The 27,569-nt window shown below is 41.0% G+C and overlaps 1 protein-coding gene across 1 annotated transcript; it reads left to right on the top strand.

Moving 5' to 3' along the window:
* The first annotated feature begins 865 nt into the window (after nucleotides 1-865).
* LOC135255320 (Krueppel-like factor 13) lies at nucleotides 866-27,357 on the top strand. Its single transcript, XM_064336339.1, has 2 exons — nucleotides 866-1,737; nucleotides 19,360-27,357. Exons 1-2 carry the CDS (start codon nucleotides 1,290-1,292, stop codon nucleotides 19,653-19,655), a joined length of 744 nt encoding a protein of 247 aa, XP_064192409.1. The 5' UTR covers nucleotides 866-1,289; the 3' UTR covers nucleotides 19,656-27,357.
* The last annotated feature ends 212 nt before the right edge of the window (nucleotides 27,358-27,569 follow it).

Here is a 27,569-nt window from a genome sequence, read left to right as displayed (position 1 = left end):
CGCACATGGATGTCTGGCACGAGGCCAGCTGGCAACCGCGCCTATAAAAGTCTCAGAGAGGAAGGAATTAGAAGTGCGCTGTCTGTTCCACCCAGCGCATGAAACGGTATCTTTGTATTTAGGGTAGGCTACCTCGGATATGTGGCATAGGGAGACTAATCGCTAAGAATTCACTCAGCAGACTCCTCATGTACATTTCCAAACGTAGATTTTCACATCCAGCGCTTCAGTATTTTTATTACATAATTTGGGCTTCCTCTCAATACACTGTATCCTCAAATGACCTTTACTGTAACCGTCGCTTCGCCTCGTATGACACGTTACATCATTGAAACACTGCTCTTATTTCAATGCTTCTTATCAGTTCGTCTGTTACAAAGTCCGTCATACAGGTGACTATCCAGTTTACTGTCATTGCGGTATTTGCACGTGCTTTGAAGCAATGCAACACAATATCCCTGCTGGTAGTCAGAAATGTTTCGTTGGCAAAACGTTTAGCCATTTCGCGCGCGCGTTTTAATGATTACATTTTCTTACCCTTTTCTGTATATTCGGTAATAACTGGTAGACTGGACACGTCCGCTGCCTGTGTAACGATTAAAAAATGTGCATTGAAATACAATTATACAGCTTACGTAGGACTGAATCGTTATTAACCATTCCTACCATTTGAACACAATTTTACGGAACACTATCATCTTCTGATTATGAAAGACTTTCCTGTTCGACGTTGTGATGTACATTTTTTTTCCTAACGAGAAATCTAATGTTCAGTAGTTTCGCTGTATGTTTTATACGCATTCTACGCCTTGGAAGCCACTCAGCTTCGCATCTCAGGTTCTGCTAGGGGCAGGTAACTTGAGGACACGGCGTTGTCCAATGAGCTAGCTGCCTTGATGACGACACTTCGAAGTGCTCCAGACCTACACGCCCCCAGCGTGGATAGAAACAGCACTAATAAGAGAACTGTATACTGTCACAATGCAGGGGAGAGGATAGAAGCAACTATGGAAGTTTTCACTTCAAATCTCGTTAACTTTTAAAGCGTTTCGCTGTCAGCATAATTACTTAAAAGTCATTTGCACGTCCACGTTTTGAATCGCTTCCCAACCAGGATGCCAATTTAGCAGAAAAGCTGGTTCAGATCTTAAAGTGAGTTTTCCAACGAGATCCGTAGATACCTCCTTATCAACATCACAGAAAGGGATCTAGGAAGCGTTGATCATTTTTTTAAATCAGTCATTTTAATATAACAAAGATACTTTGGGGACTTTTTCCTCCTAAACAAAATGGATCACTTTGCAGCCGAGTGCCTTGTGTCAATGTCCAGTCGTGCCATTGTCCACGGTCATAAAGGGAACAGAGAGATCAAACCAGAGACTGCGTCTGCCCAGAGATACGGAGAAGAAACAAGGGACCCCCTGGCAAAAGATAATTCGTCTCTCTTCGTGGTGGCGAGGATTTTAGCTGATTTCAACCAGCAGACCCCTACTGGTCTTGCCGATCAGGCAAACATAAAGGAAGAGAACAAACAGCAAACCCCCTCAAGAGTGGATGGAAACGCTGCCACACCTACCGCCATCTACAACGACCCGGGTCACAAACAAAGAGGCAAACGCGCGAGAGGTCGAACCGAGCACGAATCTCCCCTGAAAAAGCACAAATGCCACTATTCAGGTTGTGAAAAAGTTTATGGCAAATCGTCCCATCTCAAAGCCCACTTAAGGACACATACAGGTCAGTTCTGTTTTGAGCAAGTGTTTGCTGTTCCGCAGAATAAAGTGCACTTGAAATGTTTTTCAATTGTAAAATTATTCGGAGTACATGTTTGGAATGTCACTGGGTGACAAAAAAACTATTAATTAAAAGAAAACTCCACTTTAGGCATATACGTTTTCATACCCCGAGCTCCACCCACATACTGTGTCTACACGCCTTGTGTTATATTAATCGTTGAACCAAGAGAATGTATCCTACACATTAAAAAAAAAAAAATAAACGAAATAACTACTCGGTGTGGTTGTTTCACGCAACCTGATTTTGCGCAACGATGTAGCCTTTTTTAACCGGGGGGGGGGGGGGGTAAACTGCTGCCGAGCTGCACGTAGCCTACTGTAACGCCCACGATCTTCAGGTGATTCTGTATCGCCAGTCCAATTTCTTTATACCTCACGATTCGAATCATAAAAATCTTCAGGATTTACATGTCTTGAGTCCCCATCATAAAAGGAAATGTAGCAAAGGTCTATAGATCCGTGTTAGTGCCCGGAGTTTTTTTCTAATTTTTATTTAAAAATAAGTCGAAAGCGCGGTGCCCTGTGGACTCTATTGCAATAAAACAGATGCACGCTTTAACCTATCAGACGGAAAGACTCACTGTAACACAGAAGACTAGCAAGGAACTTTGCGAATATGAGCGAACTTCTCGGAACTAGCTGGAAAACTAGCAATGCAGTATCGGTGAAGAAATACGACATAAAATTCGCGGTAGGATCCACTGGTAATAATACGAAACGTACATCATTTTTATCTTCTAACGTCGTAGACCAGATGTTTACGATGTTTATAACTAAGCAAAACGACGAAAAAGAAGAAAAGAGGGGGCTGATGGTTCTGCAGTTGCATGTCTGACTCCTAAGCTCTTTGTTGTGATATACCACACCCCCGCCAGACAGACTGCCAGCTGATCTGGCCAGCAACAGACACAGCTAGCAGAGCTCAGAGAGGCAAAGTGGGGAGGGGCGTTATGCATGTGGTGAGAATCTTTGTCACTTTTTAAAAAGACCGCTTTCAACCTTTTAGGTTTATCAAAGACCGTTGTTCACTTAATGAAAGCAATGTAGCAGTGGTGCTTTGTGAAAATGCGTTCAGAGTCATCACCACCTCCTTACGCTCTCTCAGGATGCGCGCGCACGGATACACTCACGGCAGACAACTTTGCATGTAGTGCAAATAAGTTTCCCCCAATAAGTAAATAAATAATTATTGTTTGTATATTTATGCATTCCATGCCAAGGGATGGATTGAAGTGATTTATAAGCACGATCAAGTGTCATTAATACCTGTTCCTCCAAGAGTATATCATTAATAATATATATATATAGTACACACCTGTCCATTATTTATATATATATATATATATATATATATATATATATATATATATATATATATATATATATATATATATTACAGCTGGGGTTGTATAATTATAGGGTAATGGCGACACTGCCATCATATCCCTCAGCAAAGAACTTCATCTCAAATTCCTTCAATAAATGCACAGCTGTGTAAACAGAAAGCACCAACATGTAAGTTAGTTGTCCTGGAGACGGGTGTCCACCAAGCAAATACACTGTGGTATGAATATATGAAAACAGTATTCTCTCAATCTCCCAATATGCAAAGACTGCAGTACAAGTTGGCCTTTACCTGAATTAAATGTAAGGGAGTCCAGAAGTGAAATGTGTGTACTCCATAAATTGCTTAGAAATGCCTCACCCAGTCTTTATGAAATATTGACTTGGCATGTTGAAAGGTGATGAATCAGGAGGACACTAGTATCAGTTATGTACGTGCAGGAGTATTGAACTCATTGATAAATGGCAATTACCAAAGTGCAATAATCTGCATTCTCCAAGAAGGATGGACATGTTTTAGCTGGCTAGACTAGTCAGTGAAGTAAAAACAGGGCTATGACCTATTTACAACGTCAGCCATGCCTGGCTATTTATGGTTTCCTTTGTTTTTGTATATGAAAGCACCTACATTAAGTCTTTCTGGAAACCCTCTACCGAAGACAAACCTTGCTGTTCATGCCTTTTGGAGTGAAAACAATGGATCAAATTTCAGGGGTATTTCAGGGGGAGAAAGAACATCAGGTGTCAAACATCAGGTGTGCAAGTATCTGCTATGAAAAGCACATACAAGTATCTGCTGAGACGAACAGTGTAGTTTCCCTTTGTCTCTGAGGATTTATTGTACCTCCAAATATTTGGACAAGGACTTTATTTGCGTGACTGAAATTATTACACCCAGTTAAGGAAATTTACCCTAACAATCCATTAACTACAAGACTCTATCATCTGTTTAAAGCCAGTGATAATAAATGCATTTGCTATCAGCTGACAGTATATCAACAAGTGGCCCTGACAGGAGTCCTATGCTTCCACTGAAATGGGTTGTGTCTCAGGAAAGACTTCCTGTCATTTCAGGCAAGGAGTAGACTGTAAAATGTAGTTTGACAATTTATTTTTGGAAATGTCAATAAAATATATTTCAAAAAATCTCTGATGCGTGATGTGTCTTCGACCATGCAATTTGATAGGCTGTGGGACTATTATTACATGCTATCAGAATGTTTTTTCTTGGAGGGGTAGGAGGGAGCAGCCCTGGGAACAGTGGAATCCCTCTCTGCCTGACTCACTAACTCTTAGACTCGGTTTCTGAGAGAGCGACTGGCTCCCATGGTAACATTTAATCCTTAGTGAGTGAAAAAAATGGGATGATACCAGCTTGAATTCCCAAGTAGTGCCGCCCCCCTCCCACCCCACTCCACTCACGCACCACATTTGTTTTTACATTTATATTAGAGACACACTGGCTGGTGTGCTGACTATTTAATTGGTTCATTCCTACTTCATTTAAGAATTATTGAAGGATGACGTAACAGATATCTAATATTTGGAGTTTGCAATTTTATGCCGTCTGCATGCATGCATGCTGTCCATTTGTATTCAGCACAATGGAAACAGTCTGTACAGACATTTGTCTAGACTGCTCTGTATGTAGTTTTTCAGTTCTGGAGTTCAGTCTTTGTAACAGCTGGGTCTTTGTCACCCAAGATATTTTGCTCGTTGCCAAATGTCTTTTGAGGGTTAGATTATAGGTTTATATATTGTGGGACACACCTGGTTTGTCACTGTAAGAGATTTTGCAGCTGGAAAGGAAAAAAGAACTTGTTGCAAATACAGTGTTTGTTTTTTGTGGCAAGTAGACTGTATGGCTATGTGAGAATGCACTTCCATGGATACACCTTGTGCTCCCTTATTATGCTTCACTGGAGCCCTGTTATGTCGTATTTCCCTGCAGAACAGATGGCCAGCTAACCCTTTGCGCAAATTTGGTTTTTTCTATTGTTGTAAGGGCTGCTATTGTTTTCTCTCTTGTAAAAGATATTGTGGAGACCACTAGTTGTGATTTAGTGCATGAAAATGCCGTTCCAGTTCTCAACAGGATGAATTCTGGCACACAGACCACGATATGTGCCAATAGTATGTTGCAGTGTTCGATTAATATTATTCTCTTGGCTCCAAATGTATATCTGTTTTTTTATTATTATTATTATTATTATTTTTTTTTTTTGTGTGTGTGTGTGTGTGTGAAGAATTCATGTATATGCTTAATTTCTTAAAATACGGTTAGTTCCTAGTGTCTGTTTTAGCTTTTGATGAACAGCCATCCTTGAAAGGCACTTGAGGAGACGGTGTCTCGACACGGTGGACAAACTGCTTGCCCCATTGTATTGTGTGCGTCTGGCTCTTTGTGCCGCTTCACCAATTGTGGAGAGGGGGGCTTTTGCTCCCGCGCCGCAGGTTGAATAATGAGCCTTTTCCGTCTCGTTTTGTTTGGGTAATCAAGAAAGTGAGGGTCATTTGAGTTCATCTCCCCCTCAGCCAAACCTGTGCCAGCCTGGACTCGCTTCCCCAGCCTTCCCTCCCAGGCTCTACTAGTGGAGTGCAGATAGCAGACAATAGTGCAGCTTTGTGTTTGACTTACCAGAACACAGGTGCAGCCCTGGGTCCTAAGCACAGTACCGCTTTTGTACCCTTTGAGCTAGGTACTTAGCCCAATTGCTTTTGTAAACGGATCCGGTTGCACGAATGGATATTGTGTAAAATGCACGCCATCGAAGTCGCCATGGCCAAGGCTGTCAGCTTAGGCGGTAAATAATGGGAATAATGACAGGGATTCCCACTTAAACGGTGCAGGCAGGATGAAGGGTGGAATGCAGAGTCCTGCAGAGCCGAGAGGAACAGTGTCCTTACTCAACCCCTGTAACTCCTGCACTCCTCCTCCCCCTCCCCCCTCAAAAACGTTCAAGTGTCTCGGCTTTCAGCAGCTCCTGCTGAGCGTAATTTGTCTGAACATAGTAGCATGCGATGGATCACAGTCGGTTTACCGATGGCATAGCCTTAGCACACGGTGTTCTGCCTAATATATCAATAGTGTTTCAAGAAAGGGCCAGTTTAGCCAGTTTGTCAAAACAAAGGAAACTGATTTGGTACAGAGCATAATCACCTGTTCTGCCTAATGCAATTTTGAAAAGTGTCATGCTGAAAAGAGTAATGGCTTCCTTATGCTACAGCCAGGGGTTCGGTTACAGCATAACAACTGAGAGCACACATTCTGCAAATGACAGCGTGAGGAATTTTTTCCCACAGTTTGAACTTGACTGCAAATTGGACTCTGTGTACGAGAACTGTCTTGGCAATTGATGATTATCTTCACTGCAGCAGACTTGCATGCTGAGATTATTCTTTACTACAGTTTGAATATTCAGAGTACCATGTATGTGGATGAATGGCCTGTATTACTTGTGCATTTTACAGCTTTTCTCAAAAACTGGCTGTGTTTTAGGAGTCCTCTTTGTCAAGGCAGATGAAAAATACATACAATTTTTCTAGATAAGAAAAATAACCAAATCTTTTAATTGTGTGGGCTTGTTGAAACTCATGACATGTGAATGTATTAAACAAACTAACTAACAGCTTACAGTTCTAAAAAAATTAGTTAATTTTCACAATTTGTTGTTCTTATTGAAGGTATTATTTAGCATTTAGGAATGTCTGAGCATGCTACTTCTAAAACCACACAGTCCGCACAGTCATTGTGGGTTTGACAATGGGTTCGGTAGGAAATGCAGTTTCTGAGGAGACCCACCTGCTTGTTTTGAACTCTTGGTTGGGTGTTTTGGGAATGTATTTATTCTGAATTGGGGGCAGAAAGGAAATTTTGGAGCTTTGGGTCTTCACACGTAGGTTGTAACCTCCCTGGGTAATTCTCAACAGCAATTCACAAGAGAGTCACACAGATGGGTGGGCGGACCCCCAGAGGCTTGGGTCTGTCATGTAATCAGTGGCAAATGTTTCTTTTGTTTTTTGGTGCAATGCCTCTGAAGCGGACCTGTAACTACATGCTGGGGTGCTACCTTTAATTATCATCTTAGATTATTTTGTATATTACATAATAGGGTTGTTTATGTCCTCTTGAGCCCTAGCAGAAAAAAAGTTTTTTTTGTTGACATAATAAAAGTGTCTTGGATGATAAAACCATGTTGTAGTGAAAACATTTTCAAAAATATGCTTTATTTTTATTGAATGTCCCTTCTTGTGAAGATTTCAACATAGTAGAATATGTGGTTCTTGAGATAAAAACCAGAACCTCATCTCCACTGCAGGGAGACAAAAATGAATTGAAGAATTTGAAAGTGATTTATTTTTGTGGCGTTCTCTGTACTTTCTCACTGGTCTTCTGTTTTTTTTCTCTTTCAATTCTTTGTATGTCTTTTGAAAAGATTTCCAAAGTTTTAGGATGATATTGAAAAGAACAGTACATTATGCAGTGTCATTCTGATGTCTCCTCTGAAAACCACACTGAAAGTAAGTAGGCCTGACCTCTGGATTCTTCTTATTGTGCTGTGATAATGGGAGGTTCAAGCCCATATATAAATAACTAATTAAAGATGTGTGGTCATTCAGTGCATTTTCAGTTTCCCAACTTATTTTCATAATTTAACATATCATTGAAATAAAAAAGTATTGTTTATGTGAGCCCTTTCTTAGAGATTTTCTGTAGTGAGGTGAAAGAGTTAACAGCAGTGTCCACTCAATGACATTAGGATCAACATTCCATTCACCTTTCCTTTAATTGGTGCTCAACTGCAGTATAGATGTGCAGTCAGTCATCTGAAAAACTATCTGGTTCACTACTGAATTAGTCTTTAGCCATGGTGCTTAATAGACGAGCCATGGTTGTTTAAGTCGACTCTCAATAAACAGATTGGATCCTTAAATATGGTTTTATTGGGTGCTCATGATTCTGCCTTGTGTCTTCTATTTCAGAATGATTTCTGTGGTGACTCTTAACCTGTGGGTAGGGTTACACTCTCACTCTATAATCTCTTTATCTCTGTACAACTTCATTATATGATATCTGTGTTGAATTATCAGTTACATTTGTACCGTCTTCAGAGCCAAGAATCAGATCTACTCATTGTCCCTTCTCCCAAGTCCTACTGCAGGATTAGTGTTGCATAAACTTGTACAATCTCTCTCTCTCTCTCTCTGTGTGTGTGTATGCGTGCTAGACTTTGAGGGGGTTGTGGTGGGGTGGGAGGGTCTCTCTCCGTAGCCCTAAGCAAATGATTTGGGTACTGTAATGCCACAAATTGATGTGCAGTCCCAGATAAGCAGATAGTAGTTATTTGGAACTATTATACATGACATATTTACAAACAGCCAGTCTCATTTGATGCCTGAAAGAGAGGTCCTTTTATTTTAGATGGGCATTTATCTAGGCCACCTACTGTGGGGATAAATGCCTTATAACAAAAAACTGTAGCCGTTAGGAGAAGGTATGTTTGCTGAGTTTTGTTTTTCCTCCATTTAGCTTGTAATGGAATTGTCTGCATTTGCAATGGTTTTGCATTTTTATCTTAAGTAAGCAGTGCATTTCATAGCTGGTGACATGTGGCTCATGACAGAACACAGCCTTCATAATGTTAACTGATGCATCAGATGAAGTGAATGCCCCTTACAGCCTCATTAAGCTGTATTTTTCCACAAAAAACATCATGACCCCTCTCGGCTTCCCAGTGCCTCTCCAACAAAGGGGGGTTCTGCACCCCATTCGCCCCCCACCCCTCAAGCACCAAATCAGGATTAGAACCTTGCCTCTAACCACTGCTAAGAGCTGTACTACACACAGACAATAATAAGGCTATAATCATATATTTTACGATCTGTTTTTTGAGTGACCAAAACCTTTGTCTTTCAAAGGGCCTGGCCTTCAACGGTTAATACTGGAGACCTGCTTCCCTCCCAGTGGGCTCCAAAATATTTAAATATTTTCCCTGATAGACGGTTGTCTCCATTCTTTAATTGAGCCGGCTCCTGCATTTACTGCAATCTGGATTTACTTCAGTTTCTTTTGGGGGAAAAGCTAAGTCAAACCCCTTAAGACCCATGAGTGTAGCAATGGAATGTAATCACATCATAGTCCTGTGAGAAAATAAAACTTGGGCAACAGTTTTGGACTGGACTGCCAAATGGATATTGCCAACCAAGTTTTCCCTAGGATTAATTTTGATTGATTTAAGATTATAAACATTCCGTACAACTACAACAAGGTCATTCGCAAATACACCTGATAAATTGTACATTGAGAGAAATTACTGATTGTCTGTCGGGAGGCCGACCTTTCACCCTTTGACTCCCTGTAAATAAGAGTAGTTTAAATGAATTTTTTTTCCTCATGGCCAGTTCATTAAAATTGATCTCTGTGCCCCCGCCCTGCGTAGTTCTGATCTCATGCCGAGTTGGGGAGGGAGAGAAGGAGACGGCGGATGCATTTTCCCTGCTCCACTTTCCCCTTTGACCTCAGCACAGTGGCAGCTGCCACAAGTTCGAGCGATTGGGGTCAGCCCACCCAGTTCCCATTTGGCACGGCTCAGCATCCTTTCTGAGAAATACATTTCGTTTCCAGGATGTAAATAAAAACCAAAGGATTCTTCCTGTCTGGCTAATCCATGTGAAAGCCCGGAGACAATATGCTATGCTTTTTGAGTTCCTGTCCCCAATATATTCAGCACAGAGCACCTTTTCCTATGTGCAACCCACCTCCAGTTTCTTTTTGGAATGTCTTTTATTTTCAGGCAGGTGCCTCATTTTTAAAATGCTGTCTGCCCCTTCTCCCAAGAGGGCTGGCTATGCATTTATAAAAACACACCTTTATAAGAAAGACAGAGGATATGGGAGGCACTGTGAGCCTTCCCCTCTCAAATATATGCCACTCTGTAAAAAACCCTGGAAATGTACCATTGTTACCTTCAATTTACAGGGTCTGTTTTTGTGGAAGATGTTCATGAAAGACCACCTCTTGCTGCTTCTGACTCCTGCTTGCCATCACATTAGAAATGGCCACTGCTCTGTGGGCCAGATGTAGCGTAGCCCTTGGCATGGTTGTTGCCTTGGAGGGTGGCAGTTACCCTGGGCAGACAGAGAGAGAGGGCTCTAAAGGACGTGTGCCTTCAGAGCATCTGGAAACTCTGTCCCAGAGTCTCTCGGGCACCCGTGGGATGGCGGGGGAAAGAGGATGGCTGGTAATGTGAGTACACTGGAGAGGGGGCTGCCTGAGGGCACACCGCGGTCGGTTGATGTAGGTCATTTGCTCTGCTGAATGTCTGCCCACTGCCTGATGAGCGCATTCATCAGTGACCTCCAGAGCAGGAAACACCCTTCTGTGAGCGGCACCCATGCGGTCGCGAGTTCCTTTATCCATCCGCCACATCCGCCGTCCCGTGGTGCCTCCCCGGCAGCATAGAAATACATGAAGAGAAGACAAAATGGTTTAAATGTTCATCCATTATCAGAAAATGGAGGGTGCTATCTCTTTCTGTAGTTTCAGAGCCCCGTGCGTGTCGTGCTTGTGTCTATTTGTATGTGGCTGTGTGCCAGTGGCCTTTTATGTGTTTCTGTAAACTTTGTTTCTAAGAATGGATGTGTTTGTGCTGTCGGTGTGTTTGTTTGTGCATGCGCCTGTGTGTATATTTGTGTATCTGTGTGTATACATGTGTTTGTTCTTCTCCTGTGTGTCATCTCTCAGATATGCTGGGCTGTAGTTCACTGTTCATTGCCGTACAAGGGTGTGGTTGTGAGGGTAGGGTTTGGGGGGAGGGGCAGTGGCTGGTAGAGGCGAAAAAAGTTCTGCCTTTGATTGTTCATCTAACCTCGTGGCCTCCAATGTATTGCTTTGTAGGCAGATGTTTCCATTTTATTTGACTATTACAAATAATTATGTAACAGTTGTGTCGACAAAACACTGTAGCCAGCCTACATAGCTGGCTTTCTTGGCCATGTTCCTGTGATATGCCAGTAAATGAGCCTTTTATTTTGATGCAGACTGAAGATAGTTCCTTCAGGTGATGCTATTCTTTCCACATGTATGTGACCTAGAACTCATGTTTGCAAAACAAGTATACAAGATCTTATGAAATCAGTTGAGTGAATTGTAATACCTAGATCAATATCATCTTCCGTTCAGGCTTGGGCTAAGAAGCAGACAGATCGAATTGGTTCCTGTTGTTTGTGCCAAAGCTCCTGTCATTGCTGTTGATGTTTGCAGGGTTTTCCATTACCATTAGCCAGCTAACCTGAATCAGTTAAATAGCCCTGCTTTCTTCCCTCCCTGCAACAAAATGCGGCATGAAAATATTTCAGCCAGCTGCCCAAAGGCCATAGAAATGATCCAGCTCAGTCGTCATAACAGTCTCTTTACTTCCCAGACACGACAGGGCAGGGAGGTGTGTGGATGCTGGGAAGGTGCAGGACGTTCTGTGCCTGAGTCTCACTCCAGTCGTGCAGTGAGCTTTTTCCTGTTGATATTAATGGTCTGTGGTTGAGCACAGCTTTGAATTATGGGTATCATGCAGAGCTGATTTAAAGGTTCCAAGGTAATTGCCTTGTTCCGAAACAAGGGCGGCTGCCCTGGCATAGCTCCGAGTTGCTGTCAGTTTCACGGGATCAAGGTGTTCAGTTCAAAGGGCTGGAAGGTCCTGTTACCGAAGAAGGAAGAGTACTTTTGAAAAAAATAGTGATGTTTGAGTACTGAATCATACTGAAGTCAGGTCCTGTCTTGGAGATTACGCCTGCCCTGATCATATTTCTGGATTTGAGCCTCGGGTAGCGTTTACACACAAAAGACACACTTGCACTCTTCCACAGATGAAAGGGTGTAGTCTACTGAGTGTTGCTTTGATCATGTTGCTCCAGAACATATCTTATGGCAGTCCTGTGCTCAGACTATGGTATGTTATTTGTGAAATTCAATCAAACTGCATTGTTTTAGCCTTAATCTTAAGAAATCTTTCCATTTCCTAAATAGCATTTTAAATCATTGTTTATTTGGCCATGGCTCAAAACTCCATCCATTCCATGAGAACAGAAGTTGTAGCACAAAGGCTTGATGTATAAATTGATGTGAATATCGATGTTGGTTCTTTTAAACGTTTAATCTTCAAACAAAAACCTCTAAGCCTGAGTCTAGAGTATGGTACAGTGGGTCATTGAGCTTTCAGCAAGTTTAACAGAGCTGAAGTGAGTTCTCCAAGTGAGTTCTCGTGGTGTGCAGGAGTCTCTATACTCTGTAATCATTCATTTACTTCTCTCACAAATCGGCCTACACACAACTATGTGAAGATTACAAGATCAGTGGCATAAAAGTGCTGTTTTGCATGTATTAGGCCATGGCCCATGCCAAGAAGGGGATTTTATTATTTCCTTATTTGTGGATTTAATTAATGTGGGTTCCAAAAAAGCCCAATGTCTTCTAAGATGCTAAATTTTCATTTTTGCTACTCTTCCAAATGCTATCCTGTCATGTGATCATGAAACACTCATAGACCTATTCTCCAAGCTGGCAGTGGGAGGGCTAATAAAGTATCTAATAAAAAAGCAGGAAAGAGCCATTGTGAAAACATGTAGGAGCTGGTTATGTAATATTACCACGATGAGGTAATGTAAGGTCCGTCTAATTAACCAGACTCAGTGACCTGCTGTGATCTGTGTGTTGGCACAGTCACACACTGGCATGCACAGTCACATATACAACTTTGTCAACATATATTCTCTTTTCTTCTGGAATAACATATGTTAAGGAATATATACCTAAGACCTGGCATGTCATTTACTCATATATTTCTTTCTTGATTTGGCTCTGTACACCACAATTTTCGATTTGAAATAAAATATTTAAATGTGGTTAAAGTGTATTCTCAGCTGTTAATAAAAAAGTATTTTTTGTATATTATGGTTTAACCATGTAGCAATTACAGCACTTTTTATACATAGCTCACCCAGTCCCCCCCCCCCCCCCCAATTTAAGGGCACCATAATGCTTGGGTCAAATGGCTTCACAGGTGTTTATATTTAGTCAGAAGTGTTCATTTGCTTCCTTAGTGCAGGTATAACAAAGTTTCAGTATGTAGTCTTAATGCAATAAATTGCTTTTGATTGCCTTTGGAGTCTCCTATTGGAGTTTGTCAACGTGAAGATCAAAGTTTTGCCAATGAAAGTCAAGGAAACCATTATGAGGCTGAGAAACAGTCAATGACATTGGCAAAACCCAACTGTTTGGAACCTCATTAAAAAGAAAGAGAGCACTGGTGAACTCAGTAATTGCAGAGGGCGTACTAGGCCAAGAAAGACCTCTACAGTTGATGACTGAAGAATTCTCACTATAATGAAGAAAAACCGTCAAACACCACACCTTCAGCAGGTCAGAAACACTTCTCAGGGGACAGGCGTGGATGTGTCAGTGACTAATGTCTGCAGAAAACTTCATGAACAGAACAACGGAGACTACATCGCAAGATGCTATCCACTAGTTACTGTAGCTGCAAAAACAGGACGGCCACAGTTTTATAGGAAGTATGTAAACGACCCTGTAGACTGTAGTGTTCTTGAAAAAGGTCTTGCGGTCAGATGAGACCAAGATTCACTTGTATCATAGTGATGGCAAGAGCAAAGTGTGCAGGCCAAAAGGAACTGCCCATGATCCAAAGTACCCCCCCAACCCCTCTCATTGGTGGAACATGGGGTGGGTGTGTTAGGGTTTGGGCATGTATGGCTGCCACAGATACTGGCTCACATGTCTTCATTGATGATGTAACTACTAATAACAGCAGCAGAATGAATTCTGAAGTGTACAGAAGTATCTTATCTGCTGAAGTTCAAGAAAATGCTTCAAAACTCACTGGATGGCGCTTGATCCTACAGACAATGACAATGATCCCAAACATTGTCTTGACATTCTTGGCTGGCCATGCCATTCACCTGATCTGAAAAACAAGCAGGCCTGGCAGAGAATCACCAGAGAAGATACTCAGCGCCTGGTGATTTGTATGGGCTACGGACTTCAAGCGGTCATTGCATGCAAAGGATATGCAACAAAATATTAAACATTACTACGTTCATTTATATAACATTAATATATCCCAAACATTATGGTGCTCTGAAATAAGGCGGCTATGTATAAAAAGTTGTCTAATTTCCACATGATGAAACCAAAGTGTATAACAACACTAAATAAAAGCTGGGAATATGCACTTTAACTATGTGAATGGTTTGATTACAAATCCAAAATTGTGGTGGACAGACAAATCAAGGGGGAAAAGTCTTTGTCCCAAACATTATGGAGCTCACCTTATATATATATATATATATATATATATATATATATATATATGTGTGTGTGTGTGTGTGTGTAATTATCCACCTTGAACTCTCTCTGTTGCCTTTCCAGGAAACAGAGGGCAGGTTTCTGGTTTCTTGCAGTGTGGTCAGTGTGGTCAGTGAGTAAACACTATGATGAAAGGGCTGCCAGAGTCCACATTAGCATCTTTGTCATTACCTTACGTAGGAGCCCGTGGTTTCTGATTGGCTCAGGACCACAACTGTATATTCTCGGCCATAAGAAATAAATCAAGCTCTGTGATGAACTGTCTTCCCCCGTGTATTTGTGGTGCTGTTTTCAGCTTGCGTTTCCATCTTGTCTTCCGCTGATGCAGGGACCAGGCCATAAATGAAGTCAATGATTCCATTTTCTGATTGCAAGGTGCTTTCGAGTCTTCCCACAATCATCAGCAAAAAGGAACATGTTTGATCAGATTCACCGCACTGTGTCACGTCACATGCCTCTGTTCTGCCAGAGCTCCAATGTGCAATGTTGGTTGGGCATGGTTTAAGACAGTGACTGCCAAACTGGTCACACTACATCCTCCCTACCCCTCAGGTCATTATGGATGAAGCCCACCCTGGACCCCAGTTCCCCAGCAAACACTGTGGATTTCCTTTCCCTAGTTATCCACCACTTATTGCTCAACATTGCGACAATTTTCATTATCTGCCAGCTTCTGTTGTGGTACTTAAGTATGATTAGCTGACAGAGTGATTTTCCCCTGTTTGAATAGACAGGAGGTCCATTATTTGACCTAAAGGGGAAATTGCTGGTGACTTCAACTAACCAAGAAGCAACTGGATTTGAGCCTCTGAATTGTGAGATCCAAAAGGAGGAATGATTTGACCACAGCTGTCCTGTGGCAGTTCACATCCCCTTAATAGCTGCCACTTCTGTCGTCCTTAATCTCAAAATGAATTCAGGTGCTGATAACGTATCTCTTCGATCTTTATCTGGCTGTAGCAACAATTTTGACTCAATTTGTTCTTTCTGAGTCATTAAAAAAAATAAAAATACTGACCCAGTGGCACTGAATGGGTACATTTATATAACCCTCCTACCTGTGACATAATCACGTTGCATCGGAAGGGGGAGATACTGGTGTTGAGTCGGCAGGCAGGCAGAGCACTGTGTTCTTTGCCTGATGTAACTGGCTTTCAGGGTAACTAGGTCACTGTGTTCATTAGAAGAAAGCAGCCATCCAAACGCTTCCATAATTACTCCTCCCATTCTAGGAAAGGAAGGTCACAGTGTTCCAGAAAGAGACTTGCTTATTGGCAGGCTCTTTCATCACAGTGAGTGTTGTGGTCTGACAAACAAGGGGGAAGGGGAGGAGGGGGTGATTGTGGAGAATGGGGCTGGGGGGGTAAGAAAAAAATAGAAAATATTTGTTGACTGTGGAGGCAGGGACAGAGAGAACAGTCAACATGGGGTCCAACAACATTTTCATCAGGAATAATGCAGGCTGAGAGTTCTGAGTGGAGGAAACTATTTTCAAAGCTTCTCCGGAATCTATTTGTGCTATCTCAATCTAGAAAGAAAATGATGCTCTTCACTCCCCACTGCACATGACAGCTCTGAACATTAAGAAATGTCAAAACAGTCCAGAGTAGCATTGAACGATATATAAAAAGTTCAGTAACGACAGTAGGAATTTTGATTATGCTATCATTTAAAATGGTTTTAATTCTACACCATTACCTCAAAAACAGCAAAATCATAAGTAGGCTAATTAATTAGGCTGCCATGTTGTTCCAGTTGAAAACGTTGGGCATAGTGCGTCTAACCAAACAGGTGGTGGCAGTGTTCCGTCTTATTGTAAAAGTAAAGCTGGATAGCTTGATTGACATTCATGTGACGCAGTAGTACCTCCAAAGAGATACTCAAACATCATGATTAGGGCGGGGGCAAGAGTGGAATGCAGGAATACAATTTCAAACATTAGAGGGCAGTACCAAGATGATTTCCTACGTCTTTCTTCTACCAAATTATACTATTTAATGAGTGTTGAAATAACAGCATGCATTAAAATCTTTTCATTATAAAGTAGGGATACGAACAAGTTTACAGCTTAGAAAAACATGATCTAGAGTGTAAGTGTATGTGCGTGTGTGTGAGTGTGTGCATGCACGCGCACGTGTGTGTGTGTGTCTGTGTGTGTGTTGGGGAGGCGAGGGTCGATTAAAGCTTTGTATGGACAGGGACAGCAGAGCGTGTGTGTTCTCATGCGTGCATAGCCTTGCCTTGCTGAAGTCCTGAGGGCAACACTTTTCAGTGGCCATTCTGCAGCATGTTGTCACTGTGCATGGTGGTGCAGTGCTCTCTTTGTGTGGGCGTGTCTGGTGACTGCACAGATGTACAGAGCGTGCCCCCGCCCCCTACGCCTGGTTTCACAAAGCTGCTCAATAATCAAATAGCAGGGCACAGAGAATGGAATCATGGGGTTTTTTTAATTAATTTATTTGTTTTTTTAGAGGGACTGGGCTCTGGTATGGGATGTCCCTAAAAATTCTGAGAAATTTGGGTCCATGCCCACCTCCACTGTTTGCTTTCTCTTGTGGACTGGAAAGGAGATGGTGGCCCTCCCAACACTGTCAAATCAGCAGTTTTCTTTGCTTAGATGTTTTGCTTCTGCCAAGGGTGTTTTCACACCCTTGGCAGAAAGTTGTTATTCTGAAAGAGTAAAGCAAATTAAAAGTCTCATGCTTGGTTTTCATGGCTTGCACCCTGAAACTACAACCGTACTATCTATAGTGGTCTGTGTGTCTTGTGGAAACAAACAAAAAAGAAAAATTTCAATTAATTAATTTATTTATTTGTCAGGGACAGTGAAGTTTACATTGTTACAGGTTAAAAACATGCAATAGATGAACTATATGTAGAATTTCTAGCCAGAGCTGATGAGTGTTTGTGTGCATTTTGACATAATAACTAGCCACCCTCCCAGCTACCAAAAGATTTGAGAAATGTGTGAGATTTGTGGCCAGTGGACACATCCCAGTTAATTTCCCATCAGCCCCGTCATATCATTTCTCTTCTGGGCCCGTTTGATTACCTGCACTGTTATTCTGTTTCGAACAGGCTTCTGAACCCCTGGCCTCTGTTGCCACTATGCTGATGTGAAATATTGATGCTGCAGGGATCAGATACCTTGGCTGACGTGTGGCCCTGTAGCTAAAGAGCAGTTCCTGTGCTTTATTTGAGCCCATAACTCATGGAGGGACTTCTCGTTTCCAGGGGCTCTCTCTTTTATTAGCCAGCCATTGAGCTCAAAGGATCAGCCTCTTAGTGGAAATAAATCCATTCAAAGGGAATAAAACGTTCCGGCTTGAAGTGGGTATCTCACCTCATATTAATCCCTCACGTGGCCCTTATTGTGCATTCATATCCTGAAGTGATGATGGGATTAAGTTTGGCGTGTTTATTCAAAGTGCTGGACCACTTTGTGTCTGTTAGTGCTTTGAAAGTGTGAAGGCCTGAGGTGTATTCTCCTTGTGTGTGTACCTGTGTGTATCTGATGTGCTGTGTGTGTGTGCGTGTGTGCGTGGGTGCGTGCGTGCGTGTATGAGTGAGTGTGTGTTTGTGTGTGTGTTTATGTGCGTGTATTCCAGGATGAGTATTTTTGCGCTCCAGCAGTCTTAATGAGATTAGTGTAGAGAGGCCATGATACATAGTCCTGTGTTCATGTGTTAAGAATAGCAGAAAGGTCTTGGATTTTAAAACTTTCAGATTTAATATGATATCAGCAGGTGAAGGGATCAGCAATATGCTGTTTAGTTTTGGCATTGACTGGGCATGAATTGATTGGTTGCATATCAGTGGAAATGCACTTGGGAAAATATTTTTTATCAGGCAGAACATGTCTGAGCAAAAATATAAACAGATAAAAACAAACCAATCCATCTTAGATGTCCCACATGGAGCACAAAAAAACTTTTTTCTTTGGATTTAAACTGTTCTCTCAAGAGAGAACACAGAGAAAGCCACACTTGGTTACGTGGTAACATTTGGGCCTTGTGGATTTGCATCAAGACCCAAGTTTTTGTCTGGAGGAGGAGACTATAATATGTGGTTGGAACAGGGAGGGCTGAAAACTTACTAATTAAACTTGGAGGTTTACTGTCTGGCTGCTTAGCTATGCTGAGGTTGCCATTTAAATATTTAATATAGAACATAGAAAATGTACCTATAATGTGGTATAGTTTGGAGTGCAGGTTATCTCCCCTCTGTCCCTGTCTGTCTGCCTGACAGCTTAAGTGTCTGTCTTTGAGGTTAACTGGAAAATTTAGAGATAATGTGGATGAAGCTTGAAATTACTGTCTTTGAGATGAGGATGAAATCATTATGTTTATAGTTACATAATAGGCTTTGTGAGGCACCCCTTCAAATTCTCATTAGGAGCACATTGTGTATTGTAGCTGTTAAACCCTCTTCCCCTCCCCACCACCATTCCACCACCAACAAATCACCCTTCATATGTGTTATGCAATATACAGAAGATCGGAAAACAGAGAAACATTACAGAATTTTGTTGCTAGATTTGTGCGAAGGAAATTTCTATTTCTTCATGACCAGTGCCTTGTGGCAGCCAAGAAGCTCATGACTCATGGAGTTCACCTGGATTGTCTCCAATGGCTATTACTGATTTCTAATGTATATATCTAAAACAGAATACGGAACATCTTAGAAAATACCTAACTTTTAAATGTTAACACTGAGATGTATGTGTCTGTGCTCCTTGTTTGGCCTCATAGAAGTGGTATTGAAGAAGCCCACTCTTAGTGAAACTGAAGGTGAATATCATGCCTGACCTTTGACCCCTGCTTGTACATTATTTTTTCCCAGGAGAGCGTCCCTTCCCGTGCACCTGGCCCGACTGCAACAAGAAGTTTGCCCGCTCGGACGAGCTGGCCCGCCACTACCGCACCCACACCGGGGAGAAGAAGTTTGGCTGCCCTCTCTGCGACAAGCGCTTCATGCGCAGCGACCACCTGACCAAGCACGCCCGCCGCCACTCCGACTTCCAGCCCGGCATGCTGAAGCGGCCCCACGGCGGCGCGGGCACGCGCGCCGGCTCCCTCAGCGACTACAGCCGCTCCGACATCTCCAGCCCCGCCCTCAGCCCCGCAAGCTCGCCTTAAGCCCCGCCCCCCCCCCGGCACATTCCGGCGAAAGCCAGACGACACGCCCACGGAACCCGCAGTACTAAAGTCTTTTTTTGTCCCCTCGACATTTGTGTTGCACAGTTTGTTGGCTTCCCTTTGCTAACTCTCCGCTTGCTGTACTGTACTGTAATGTACTGTGCGTAACTGCCTATTGTAGTGCAATCTCTTGTGCAACTCAAAAAAAAGGAAAAAAAAAAAGCAACACCTTTCCCAGAGGTGGCAATATTTACATAGTATATGATATGTATGTATTGTTTTTTAGCTTCTGGCTACTGCCAGTTTATCTGTCATGTTTTTATTTCCTTCATTTAAACTCAGTTCCAAGAAACTGTTTGATTTTCAAGAAACAACAATGACAACAGCGACAACAGATTGACGGATATTTAATATTCTTCACCTTTATTTAACATGGGGGGGTCTCATCTACACCTCAGGATTTAATACAGTTCTTTTCTTAACTACTTAACTTGACTGCACAATACAAGCATCACTTTACTCTGAAATTCAACACGCTTGAATTTTGTGCCCTGCTCAGGGATGGCCTCCTTAGCTTGAAAGAATGAACATGATGAAGACAGAACACATATTTAAAACAGCCTTACAGTCAACAGGATTTGCACTCTTTTTTTTGTTTTATTTGAAAGATTTGTTAGTTTTCACACTGGGGGAAACTAGCACCAGATTAACAATTAAACCTGAGGTTTTCAGGTTTCTTTGGTTAGTTTTTTTTCTCTTTGTATCATAATGCACCTCAGACAATAGTTGGGTGACTTCTGTGAATGACCACCCATTGGTTTATTTTTGAGACTGAAAATACAATTCACTTTTCGTCTTTTCAATAACTCACCTCATACCTCCGCTTTTTTAACAGTCTATCGATGACCATGACCACAGGGGCTTTGACAGGGTTTTTTGTTCAGTTTTGTATTGTTTTCCTCAAAGGCAGACATCACTGCTGTCTTGGAGCATAGGCAAGCACACAGCAATGCATATTTTGTCCCATCGCTATCCTTTAACCTCTCAAATGGAAGTAACAAATGGAGTCGGCCCTTCTCCATGCTTTAAAATAGAAATGGAGACGCAAGAGAGGTGGTTTCAAAGCAGCCATTTCTTCAGCAGGAACTACAGGTAGGCTTGAAGTATAGACACACTTGGGAATGATCCAACTGCTTCAATGGTGGTTTAGATTGTCATCAATTGATAGAAAGTAGAGTCAAAAATTACATAGGGCTTAATTCAGGTGTAGGTGTCGGTGAGATACGAGGTAGACTGTGCTTCTGGAATGTGAACATTTTGAGTTATGCCTGTGGGTAGGCTAGCTGAATGAGGAGGCAAAAGGCACAGCCCACAAACACAAGTCTGTAATGTTGTTCCTGGTAACATTACATGAACTCATCAAATTGTGATGGGGGACAGATTGTAAAGAGCTGTATCATTCAGCTCAAATACTTTGAAGCCTTTTTGCCAACTTCAGAAAGGCCTCATTACTTTCTGTTTGTAAGATTTATGGAGACAAAATGAGTTCCGCTAATGATTATGTGTAATTAATATAGGAGCATGTAATGCTAGTGGCCACTTTTTTAGACAAACCCAATCAAACCCATCATCTGGAGTGCACAGTAAGGCTTTCCTGCGAGAGTAGGGGGGTAGAAACTGCAGACACACTGCATAATTGGGGCATTACTAAAAGTTTCAGAACGTAATAGAATGTGTTACCTCTACTTGCAATTAGACAGTTGCTTTTAAAATATGTTTCAGATTACGGATAGGCTTCATACCTTTGTAAAAATAAGAAATAAACTTTTCACTGAAATGAAATCGAACATACCACTCTTTTGGCCAACCAGGGAAAGCGTGTTGAATGTCCAGTTGTGCTCCCAGTGAATCTGAATTTCTTTAAAAAAAACTAAAAAAAGAAAGAAAAAAAACAAACAAAAAAACCCCAAATGATTGTGTAAAGGATGTATCAAACTAGCGCATGGCCCAACAAATACATGCATAATATGTATTTTAGACATTATGTCAATCATTATGTTACACACACATCCACCTCCATACATCGTGCATAATTATTAGCCTGGACATGTCTTCTGAAGCTGTTCTCCTGCAATATGGCTTTCTCTTTCACTTGGGGCTGTTCCATAAGAAATGATTTGCGGCATATCTCACAGCTTTCCTTTGAGTGCATCCTACCCAAAGAATGGAGAATTAAATGAATTGTGGAGTTTTTGTGAAAAACAAAATTCAGAATGTTTAGTTGGCCAAAAGCAACACCTACCAGTTGGAAACCCCATGGTTGACTGATTTGCAAATCTTTGGAACAACCCTGTGTGGCTTTGGGATGTCACATGGAAGGGTCAGAGGTTCCAGGATTAGGATGAATGTGCGCTTACTGCGCTGCTTGGCTGTGCACCCCTGACCCCTCCTCATGGACTCCCTCAATTCTGGGAAAGAAGAGCTTCAGGCCAGGAGAGTGAAATGCCAGCTGGTGAGAAAGAGGAGCCCCTTCAGAGAGGAATGAGCAGGTGTAGATCTGTGAATGGCTGGCCTTGTCCCTCTAAACCCCCGCCAACCTCTTTTCCCTGTCACTGAAAAAGGCACATAATCAGTCCTGTGCAACCCCCTGCTTACAGAAAGAAAACACCCATTATAAAAACACGCTGAATCCCTGCTGCAGTATTCCAGGAATTGAGTGCATATGAAGCTCTACAGTAAGATTACCCCTGTTCTGCTATACAGATTCCAAACTGCAACATGATCCTTGAGATGCGTGTGTGTTTTTCGCCCGGGCTGGGAGTGGGGTTGGGAGGGGATAGAGGAACCTACAATGGGGCTTTTTTCCCTCCGCTTTTGAGCCTAACTCTGAAAGCCTTTTGGCGTGAATGGATGACACTCCCTTAAAGGCTTGCCTGATGCACGCTGTTGGCTGCACACACAAGCTTACCGACTTCCTCGAAACCTTGGCGGCTCTCTGCTCCTTGCTACGTGCTTTGCTTTTATGGAACAAAGTGTATATGCGTGTTGGAATACTCATTCATGTTTGATAAATTGTGGCACAGGGTAGCTTGCATAAAAGAGGAAATACTTGAAAGATAGACTGAAAGAGGGCAGTCCACTCTGGCTTATTTTGTTTTGATAGATTTTTTTTCTTCATTATTGTTTTTGTACTACATGTGCGGCCTCCACACTGGTCAGGGTCATCACTTCCTAATCCGGAAACAACACATTTACCTCAGGGGCTGTCTTCGACAGCATTTATCTGGACTATTGCACCACTTCTCAGATTTTTTGTTTTTTTGTACAGTACTACTCTCAGACCCCTCTGCTCCTTCAGTACGCTGCCGGTCAGTGTGGACAGAAGCACTTCTGCATTCATTTTTCCCTCAAAAAAAGAGTCCAAACCCTTCCCCTCTCCCATCCCCCTCTGCAGCCCCAGGCAACTGTGTTGACGAAGCAGCGCCTGGCAACCAAACATAAATCCACCTCATGTGCATTTATAAAAACCACTTATTTACTGAACTGTATAAAGATGATGTAAAACATCCACTTCAATCTTGGTTCAGATTGTCAAAGATTTCATACTCAGATTTGCCAACAGTAAATAATTAGCAAGGGATAGATGCTTAGTGAAAAGTCCCCAATAATATCTCTCAGAATTAGTTTATCTGGGTTATACTGATTTTTATTGAGAAATTCACATTATCTTTTAATTCACAATACCAGATCTACCTGAATCATTAAATACAAGAAAGACCATTAACAGCTGTCATATATGTCCTGTTCAGCAGTATTTATTCATTTATTCTGTGCTTTGAAAACAAATGAACATAGACATGAACTTTTTGAATTTGGTAAATATTTTTTTCCTTTTCATTTGTATATTCCTGCATTGGATTGATACTTTTGCTATTTTCAGGTAATTATTATTATTATTATTATTATTATTATTATTATTATTATTATTAATAATATTATGGTATTTTATTTGTTATCACTGTATTTTCATAAACTGTTGGAACAATGTAGTGTTACATTGGTGGCTTCATTTTACTGTTTTCGAGCTATGAACACTATGTTGAATATTGAGAAATGGACACCAAATTTACAAACACCAAAATGCATGCTGTTGATTCTGGAAGTTAAAAGTACATTTCCATTTCCCTTAATACTTGTTGATATGGGATATGGTGATAAGAAGCAACACATGGTGAAATTATAAAGGGAAATAGCATTTTTTTCATAGACCTGTACAGTGTACCTTATCCGTCTGCTGAATGTTGCATAGCCGTAAAGGCTGATATAATACAATTTATTGTTTATTTCCCTTTCATTTGGTTTATTATTTTTCACTCCAAGATTTCAGCGCTTTGTCCTATACCCACAGATGAAGAGATCTGTGGGAGGAAGGGATCTGGGTGGGGGTGGGGGTCATCAGAACGCATATGTTCATTTTTGTTGAATTTAGCCAAAATGTCTGAATGTCACTGGTCATAGCTAATAGCTAAAACAGTTTCTGGTGGTTATCGTATCTGGGTTCTCTTAAAAGGCACAATGAAAGAACATTCGGAGATTAACTACATTATCTTCACAAAGAAAAGGATTCCTTGTAAAATCTTGATTTTGCATCCCCCCCCAAAAAAAAAATTTTTTTAAATAAAAATTTAAAAAACCTTTTTTATCACCTGCTTAACACCCTTTTGTATCATTATAACCAGGTTGTCCAGATCTTATAAATGACACTTTAGCAAGGCAATGATTTGGGATTTAATTAAAAGGAAAAGTGGACTTGATCACAAAGTGAATGAGTTGGATGATTTGAATTTGTGTGCCAAAGGCTTAAGTGATCATTCAGTTATCATTGACTTTATTAAACAACACCAAATTCCCTAACTATATTAAGACCCAACATACTTGTACAGTTTTGTATGTGATGTCATTTTAGTTTGTATGTTTATGTATAGAATGAAGATGTCTGTGTATTAAATACGCAAGTATTTTTATGCTTAAAATCTGCTGTGAGCTAGATACTTATTTACTTTTCATTTATTTTAACCTGCATAATGAAAGGAGACTTGTCTCCTATCCAATTTTTTTCTTAAGCTGTGTTTTTCTTTTTATAACCTTATGTCTGTTTGTCATTTTAAAATTCTTCATTGTCAAATGTAGCAAATCTCAGATATGCTCACACATAGTACAAAGTGAATACATACCCATTCCGAAGGACTGCAGTTTAACTTGCTATCTTTGCGCTGCTTTGCCTCAAACCATGTTTTCAGACCCTAATTTTATGTTCATGTGTTTTTTTTTTTGTTTTTTTTTTTTTACATGTCCCTGTCTTTTACTGTGATGCATTTATAAGACTGTTTGAGTAGTAGATTGGGTACTTCTTTACTTCTACGTAGTTCGCTTTTTTGGTTGTATTGCTTTATTTTAAAAAAGTTTTGTGTGTTTATTTCTTTCAGAGTTCCCCTTCCTATTTAGTAGGCTGGTCCTTTGATTTTTTTTTATTTTTAAATTGATGTCATGTCCAGACAAGTCCCACCCCTGCTCTGCCATAAAAGGGAATTAGGAAAAATACTTCCTGCTTTGTCATGCTGATGTTACAATTTTGAACACTTTATCCGTTCCTGCTTTGTGGCTTACTGCAGTAGTTGCTTAATGTAAAGTGACGTGTACTAAAATGGCAGATGTGTTCACTGTAGAAAAAACAAAAACATGATTCAGCCTGTGAAGTGCGTTTTTGGAGGTATGCAGTTTTAAGACATGATGTGACTAAAGTCCATGGTAGCAACTTGCATTAATACTTGGGTCAAACTATGAGGTAGACCACATTGGCTTAATTAAAGGGGGTGGAGCCAGCTTACAGTGATTCTACCTAGTGTTTTATTTTTTCTAAGACTGGGTCCAGGAATGGTTCTCAGATGTTTCAGGAGTGGATCGGGAAAGGCTTCAGAAATGTTAATTTGCAATTCGATAAATGACTGTCCCCAAATTATAAAGATTTGCACAGTGGATAATTCCTTCCGTATTTCCTTTCACGGGCACGTCTGTTGCTCTTGCAGTGATAGAACTCCTGTGGACTAAGGATTCTGGTCCACAGTGCTCCATACTACCCCCTAAAGCCTCAGACCCTGACCCACAGCTTATTTCAAAAGAGTTGAATGGTAATTCAGTATTACCACAGATATTCAATTTACCTAAGAGATAATCAGCTCCAAAGTATGCTTTGCTTTGGAAGTTTTGTTGTTGTCAGTGTTGGGTGTTCTGGTTTGCTGTCTCATCTGAATATTCATAAAAGGGCATTCATAATAGCATGGTAACTTCCAGTTGTTAAAACTAAAATCTCATTGGAGAAGATGGAGGACAGATTGCAGTGCAGCATCAGAAAATAGAATATCTGTGATATTGCTTGAAAATGCTGGTAGTTGTGGCTAATTCCTTTGTGCTGATATACTTTTCTCCATGGTGGAAAGGTATAAGCAAACCTGTGATTTTGTGTGCAGATGAATTGTCACATTTTAATTCGCTGTTATATTCTGTTTGATTTCCTCGTGGCCTCAGGACCACATTATCTAACACTTAAATTGGAAAAGCATTTGCTCAAGGTGTTTTGTACAGATTCTTGAATTGGTTATGCCCAATAATTGCTTTTGGTAATGATTATTCTTTGAATTTGTAGCCGTAAGTCAAATTATGGCATGTTAACCCTAAACTAACAGATTTATTCAAAAAATGAATATCTACACTCTGACCATTTATTTAAAAAATACTATTTGGGAGAGCTGTGGTGTTCTATTTGTAAGTTTGGCTGTCTCAATGACAGCATGATCGCACATGCAAGTACAGTTGTGCAAATAGTCACAGGAGCCAATGAAAATAGCTGGCCTGCAGTTTGTCTCAGCAGAAATGAAAGACTTTGATTTCAGACATTTATGCTGAATTCCTAAATATGGTTGAGCCTCTGCAGGCCGAAAAAGCTCCAACACAGACTGGGAGTTTGGAAAATTCACAGGCTTGTATAGGCTCCGCATTCATCTATCAAAAACGCAACATCCAAATCAGTCGGTTCGCTTTCGCTCTGCAGATTCGAGAGTGCATGTCCTTTACATACTGTTTGAGGGATACCTTCTGTTTTCGTGTATAGATTAATGGTGCAGGAGAATTTATATCGGCTGCAGAGCTTCCTCCATGGTCAGTGCTTTAGATTTCCTCCCTGTGAGCGAGACTTTACCTTTTTAATGCAGTCTTTGTTCACCACCGTGTGTTGCCTGCTTCAGTGATGCAAAATGGTGCTACTCTCTTCTTCTTTACTGGCACCTGTGTTACCTGCTTCGTAGATCAACTTTTACTAAACATTGGCCAGTTCCTTTATTCATGACCACATCAAAAGCTGCCGTGTATAATATTTTTGTCTCAATCAACCAAAATCACTACATATGATTGAAGTATTACAGTTGTACAGTTCCATAAATTGTACAGATATTAATGTGCTGGTCTATTGTTGCTCTGCTGTATCTTTTTATGACATAATTTTTTACCTGTTATTAGACATATTGTGACCATGTCCTATGCAAATACAGAAATTAACAGAATTGTAAAATATTGTATGTTGTCTTAACCTGTATGCATGAATTAGTGAAGTTTACATTTGGGAAATAAATTCATAAATAAGCAGCCATTTTTTGGAAATTTTGTGATTTACTGTTTTGGTTCCCATGTTCTATTATTGTTGATTATTGAACAGTTGATTATTGAACAGTTCGTTCCTCAGCTTCCACAACAATTATGACATTTTTGAAGTGCAGAGGTTGCCATAGGTTTAATTGTGTGTGTGTGTGTGTGTGTATGTGAAACATAATGTTTGGAGGAATTAAGGAATTAATATATTTT

The sequence above is a fragment of the Anguilla rostrata genome, chromosome 5 (genome assembly GCF_018555375.3).
Source record: "Anguilla rostrata isolate EN2019 chromosome 5, ASM1855537v3, whole genome shotgun sequence".
NCBI lineage: Eukaryota > Metazoa > Chordata > Actinopteri > Anguilliformes > Anguillidae > Anguilla > Anguilla rostrata.
The sequence above is the reverse complement of the archived record's forward strand: the minus strand, read 5'-3'. Positions and strand labels throughout refer to the sequence as shown.

Bases quoted from the DNA above. Each gene is read 5' to 3' on its own strand.
- LOC135255320 (XM_064336339.1), top strand. From the start codon at position 1,290: ATGGATCACTTTGCAGCCGAGTGCCTTGTGTCAATGTCCAGTCGTGCC. The intron at 1,738-19,359 runs GTCAGTTCTGTT...ATTTTTTCCCAG, and splicing joins CCACTTAAGGACACATACAG to GAGAGCGTCCCTTCCCGTGC.